General features: G+C 38.0%; 1 protein-coding gene across 1 annotated transcript; it reads right to left on the bottom strand.

The window, feature by feature from the left end:
• Nucleotides 1-297: 297 nt before the first annotated feature.
• LOC141386918 (lamin-C-like) lies at nucleotides 298-4,928 on the bottom strand. The gene is made up of 3 exons (XM_073955819.1): nucleotides 4,713-4,928; nucleotides 3,964-4,574; nucleotides 298-343 (listed from the first exon to the last, which is right to left on the bottom strand). Exons 1-3 carry the CDS (start codon nucleotides 4,926-4,928, stop codon nucleotides 298-300), a joined length of 873 nt encoding a protein of 290 aa, XP_073811920.1.
• Nucleotides 4,929-5,698: the final 770 nt, after the last annotated feature.

The raw sequence follows: 5,698 nt of genomic DNA, 5'->3' as shown, positions 1-5,698 counted from the left end.
CTTTTATTCACCTGTAATTCATAAAAGTCATTCATCTTTTGAACTCTCAAATTGCACCTCATGTTGACGCAAGATGCGATGTGTAAGTGGCGGAGAGCTATTCAATATGTACGTATTACCATCAGCATCCTCCATTCCATTATCCTCATCAATAGATATTGACTTTATCATCATTACAATGATGAGCATTAGCTATACTGAGGGTGCTTGAGAAGCTCATCTATGCAGACCTTGTAAAGCCTTGCGAACGCAATAAAGCCAGTGGTGAGAAAACACTGCAACAATATATGCATACCTTTAGCTGTCGATATTGTTGGCATTGCCTTCTTCCCAGCCAATAATCCTATGCAAATAATAGCTGTTAGATTTACCAATGCAATCAGATAAAGGTCTTATGAATTGTACTGTAACACTTACTTGTTATAAGCTTTGCACGCAGAGGTGAAATGAAGTAATAAGGACAGCTATTATCTAAGTTAAAAATTCACACCCAATTTTTCGCTAAAGATGAACCATAGCAAATAGATTATGCATGTATGATGATGCTAGAGCAGCCAAAGCTAATGCTCAGCTGGTATTGCTTCTCAACCATCCTCAGTATGGCTGCTGCTCATAATTGTAATGATGATAAAGTCAATATCTATTGATGAGGATAATGGAGTGGAGGATGCTGATGGTAATACGTACATATTGATTAGCTCTCCCCCACTTACACAACGCATCTAGCGCCAACATGAGGTGCAATTGGAATGCTGTCTAACACTTGCATAACAAAATGTACCCTCACACAAACACTGACACTTACATTCATTGCTCAGAAGAGAATTTTTACAGATGAACACAAGATGATAACTTGATGTTATAACAAGGGTGATAAACTCCACTGATTTGATTCGTTAAAATTGAAGATGCGTTTGTTTTTCTTTGTTTTGCATGAAAATATATTGCTTACCAAATGGAATAACAATGTAACGTTCATTCGGAAACGAAATAGATGCATGTTACTTGGAAAAGTAAATAGCATACGTTTGTGCAAGTCTCAAGGGTCGCTTCAGAAGTCATGGAATCAAGGATAAAAAGGGAAGAGCGCCTCTTAAGATCGTTTTCTATTGAAAGAGCCTTTCTTAGGGAAAGCTTGTTTCTAAAGACCCTTTCTTAAGGAAAGGGTGCTCCTAAAGACCATTTGTCAAGAAAAGGTTGTTTCCTTAGGAAAGGGAGCTTCTAAAATCCATTTGTAACTTACTTCTAGTTACCCTTCCCTAGAAAAGCTGTGCATCTAATGACCGTTCCCTAGAAAAAGGTTGCTTCTAATAATCGTTCCCTAGAAAAGGTGTGTCTCATATGACCCTTCTCTAGAAACAGAGTGTCTGTAATGATCTTCCCTGGAAAAGGGTTCTTATAAAGAACCTCTCCTAGGGGAAACACCTTTCCTAGCGAAATACCCTTTTTAAGGGAAGGGAGCTTTTAAAGTCCATTTCCAAGGGAAAATGTGCTTCTAAGGATCATTTCCTCAAGAAAAGTTGCTTCTAAAACTCAAGAAAGGGTACTTCTAGTTACCCTTCCCTAGAAAAGCTATGCTTCTAATGAACGTTCCCTAGAAAAAGGTTGCTTCTAACAACACTGTGAAAACAAATTTTGGGGCAGAAATAATTTATTTTGGAGATGAAAGCCCTTTTAAGAACCCCGAAGGACAGATCCGCCGTGAGTCGAACTTCCGCGTTATGGCGTGATGTAATTTTTGCTAGAGATCCTGTAAGCCATCAGGAATTAGTGTTATATCTTTGTTCACTGTTGATTTAGCTTATTTTTGAGATTACATGTCTGCAGTCAAATCGAATGAGGATTATTTTCGTTCAGAACTTCGACCTTCTAACTCGCTTTCTACAATGTCCTTTTCGTCCGTTATTTTAAGAGCCGCTATAAAATTACCACAAGATGACGTTTTTCAGCTTCGAAATGTTCTGCAAAAATGTCGCTCAGAAAATTTTAGGTACGGCTCTCATTGACAACTAATAAATTTTGCCGCGTTTTCGTGGTTGTTTTGTGCATTCACCCTTTCTTCCCGAAGAGGAATTTTCCGTGCCCCAAACGTTCACCTCCATTTTGTTGCACAGCGAAATCGTTCCCTAGAAAAAGGGTGTCTCTAATGACCGTTTCCTGGAAAAGTGTTTGATGAGACGACTCCTAGTCTCATCACAAATGCACCCAAGAAACCAAAGGAAAATAAACTAAGAAAATGAAAACACACGCGAGATGCGATGTTGTTCGCTTCGTTGCTTTAGAGAGACTCTTTATTATTTTACTACTTTGTTACAACTAGACCTTAAATCTCTAATCACTAAACAATACACATGTACTTATATACTAATGCACGATGTGCCTAAAGGTATATGCACTCCACGCAGTGTGTGCGTTGCGGGTGATAAGGAACAAAGATATTTTATTACCGACCCTTTCTATTTATGGCCGACACAGCTTTTATGTGTAAAGATAAACAATTCTACAAAATTGTCCATACTCCCCGCCGTGAAAAGATCCTAATCTTTTAACAATTGTATGCATTAGTATCTTATCTTTTACAACTAATTTTTTTTTAATATTACAATTACATTTCATTTTGTAACTGCTGAAGGCATTACTTAGATTCTAAACTAATAATATGAATGCAAACAATTATTATAACTTAATTCTAGTAGTCCGGTCAAAATAGACATGCGTATAAGGGGGAAATAGCAAAAATTCCCACAAAGCTGAATTTTGGTGGAGAGCTAGGGTTGGCCATTAGAAGCAACGTCCTAAAAGTCCCCATTGATCCCATGTGTGCAAAACAAGTTATTCGGGGTCAAAGGTCATTTTTGGAGGCATTATTCAGTTTTTTTTAATTTTTCTCAAAAACGGTAATACTTAGCAAAAGCCCGCTAAAGTAAAAGTTGTAGATTCAATAATTTTCTACAAGATTGTTCTTTATGATTCTTAAAAAAGACTTACCATTTTCGAGATATCTCGATCTAAAGGTCAAATAAAAAATTAGCCGCGTAAGTACATTATGAGGCGAACCGGTTAAAGTAACGACACTATGTGTTGATACTTCCGTAAGCTTTCAAACGATATCCACTTTGCAGTAATCGGTTCAGTAGAACCGGGTCTAACCCGGTTTTTAAATTTGGCCTTTCGGGTCTAATAACCGGCGAACCGGATCCGCAACCGTTGAAAATTATACATTTCCGTAATCAGCGCAACAAACCCTACCATCGGACAAAACTTGAAAAAAAATCGGAGAGTTTTCGTTGGGGTCGTTCCCGTTGGGCTTTCGAATATGCATGTGGGTTAAATTGGCTATTTTTGCAAAAATGACTCTAACATTGAATAACTCTACTAAACACACTCCGATTTTGTTGGAATATTTTTTAGAAGATAACTATAATTTCGCTCTTCAAGAAAATATATATTTTTTTGGGGGACAGACCCGATTACTTCGCTTATTTTAGCCGGTTCGTCTGAATATGTGCATATTTCCCTTATAAGTGCATAAAAATCATGTTTTTTTTAGAACAGCTATATCTCAATAATGGTTCCTTCTAAGAAAAAAATTATAAGGGTCAAACTTGTAGATAATTTTTCTGTCTACAATATTTACTTTAGTCACTTTTTGATTAGATCAACCGTTTTCAAAAAATAAATCCGAAAACCTAAAAACTCTTACATTTTGACCTTTGACCCCGAATAATTTTTTTTGCACACATGGGATCGATGGGGACTTTTAGGACGTTGCTTCTAATGGCAAACCCTAGCTCTCCACCAAAATTCAGCTTTGTGGGAATTTTTGCTATTTCAATGTCTATTTTGACCGGACTATAGGTGATGGCACCCAACACCTTCAGCAACCAGCTAGGACGGGGACTTCTTTTCCATTGCTTCATTACATGGTAAATCCATTTTCTTCGTAGAGGATGTTTCTCGCACCTAAAAATTTCTTCATTACTTATACGATGACCTGACACATGACGTATAGTTGTGCGCTTGACACGATCTGCACCGGCAACTTCGTCTTCATTGGCATTATATAGCGTTGTCTTTATGTTTTCTCCACTTTTCCATTTTCGTGGTTTCATCATTATTTTTGTTGGTGGTTCTTGTGCTGTATCCGTTACAAACCTTTGAGATACGGTAGCACCGAAATCGATTTGCACTTCATTGGTACCTTTCTGTTGTACCCTTGCCTTAGGATTACCCTTGGAAATTTCGATGTCATCCTCTCTGCTGGTGACAACCCATTCCGGTTGGCTACTATATTCTTCGACACACAGTAGTTTGTCGTAGGCAGCACTTTCTTGTAGCTGTTGTGCCATTTCATCACGGCGCCGTTGTAGTTCAGCTTCGATATTGGCGAAATCAGTAACATGCCGTGCACGTTCATTGTCGAGCAATTTCTCTAAATCATAATTGCGGGCATTCAATGTAGCATTTGTAGCTTCCAACTCAATAATGCGGCTCTTCATGATATTAATTTCTGCACGATTAGAACTCATTTGTCCTTCGAATTGGGCACGCAACTCTTGCAATGTGGCTTCATACTATGCAGAAAGACGATTGCGCAATTCATTAATTTCTTCTGAATGAATTTGGTCCTTGAAGGTAAGTTCGTTACGCAGACTCTGAATGTTCTTTTGTTGATACTCGAACTCTTTTCTTAATTCATCAAGGTCCTCAACGGTCTTTTCTTTTTCAGCATTAGCAGCATTGTATTTGGCGCTCAGGTCTTCAACTCGTGATTCATACAGGCGAGCATTTTCCTCAGCAATTGGGCAAGCGGTGACTTTATGATCCAACCTGGCCTTCAATCGCTCATTTTCTTCACGAATTCGATTTATTTCACATTTAAACTTCCGCGAAACATCACTGCGAACGTTTTCATTTTCCGTTTCCATAGTTTCCGTGTCCCCACCAACATTCTGAGTGGATCCTACACTACCTGAAAACTTTACTGTTTTATTAAAGTCAGGAATAATCACAGTTTCATTTTTCCTAATTGAATTATTATCTACCTGTCTAGTATTTAACTTGGGAACCCATTTCCCATTGATTTTTCCATCATTTTTTATTTCCACCTTTTTAAGTGTTACTCTATAAATGTTCCCACTTCTTACTATGTGGTAACAAATTTCTAGAAAATGATAATTTTCTGTAAATATGTCTTCTTTTCCTACGACCTCCAAATATCGCACGTACTGTAACGATAATGACTTATAACATTCTGCGATACCTTCTACTCTTGAGACAAGAGCTCTCTTAATCTTTATCCCAAAATTAAAAGAAGCATCTGTTAGTCTCATTTGCAACCCAATCTGTGGCGGACCTGATTGAAACTGTACGGACTTCTTTCCACACTTTTCCAATGAACTATTTAAGCTATTCACCTCAGCTACAAAGTCTACATCATCAAGACGTGGCACTTCTATGGGCACAAACAAACCCATAGCTTCCATGCCTTCCTCTATTCTTTTCACCGCATATTGCACTCCCACAGCGAATACGCAATGATCGTATGGTACTTTTGCCATACGTCGGAGCTCCCTTTCGTTACCTAAAAAATCCTTTCTTGCTTCCGTGAAAGAACTAACTATTGTGGAACACTTTTCCCTAGTTTCTTTGGCTACACTGTTTTGAGCAATTTTGCTCATTTGTAAATATATGGACA

The sequence above is a fragment of the Musca autumnalis genome, unplaced genomic scaffold (assembly GCF_047663935.1).
Source record: "Musca autumnalis isolate F117 unplaced genomic scaffold, ASM4766393v1 scaffold_5, whole genome shotgun sequence".
NCBI classification, from domain to species: domain Eukaryota; kingdom Metazoa; phylum Arthropoda; class Insecta; order Diptera; family Muscidae; genus Musca; species Musca autumnalis.
This window is presented reverse-complemented; position numbering and strand designations above follow the sequence as displayed.

What these genes read in the sequence shown, in the direction of transcription:
- LOC141386918 (XM_073955819.1), bottom strand. Translation starts at nt 4,928, where the DNA reads ATGGAAACGGAAAATGAAAACGTTCGCAGTGATGTTTCGCGGAAGTTT. An exon ending in ATGCTGAAAAAGAAAAGACC is followed by an intron (nt 4,575 to 4,712) that starts GTTGAGGACCTT and finishes CTTTCTGCATAG; the next exon opens with TATGAAGCCACATTGCAAGA. An exon ending in AGTAATGAAGAAATTTTTAG is followed by an intron (nt 344 to 3,963) that starts GTGCGAGAAACA and finishes TTATTTGCATAG; the next exon opens with GATTATTGGCTGGGAAGAAG.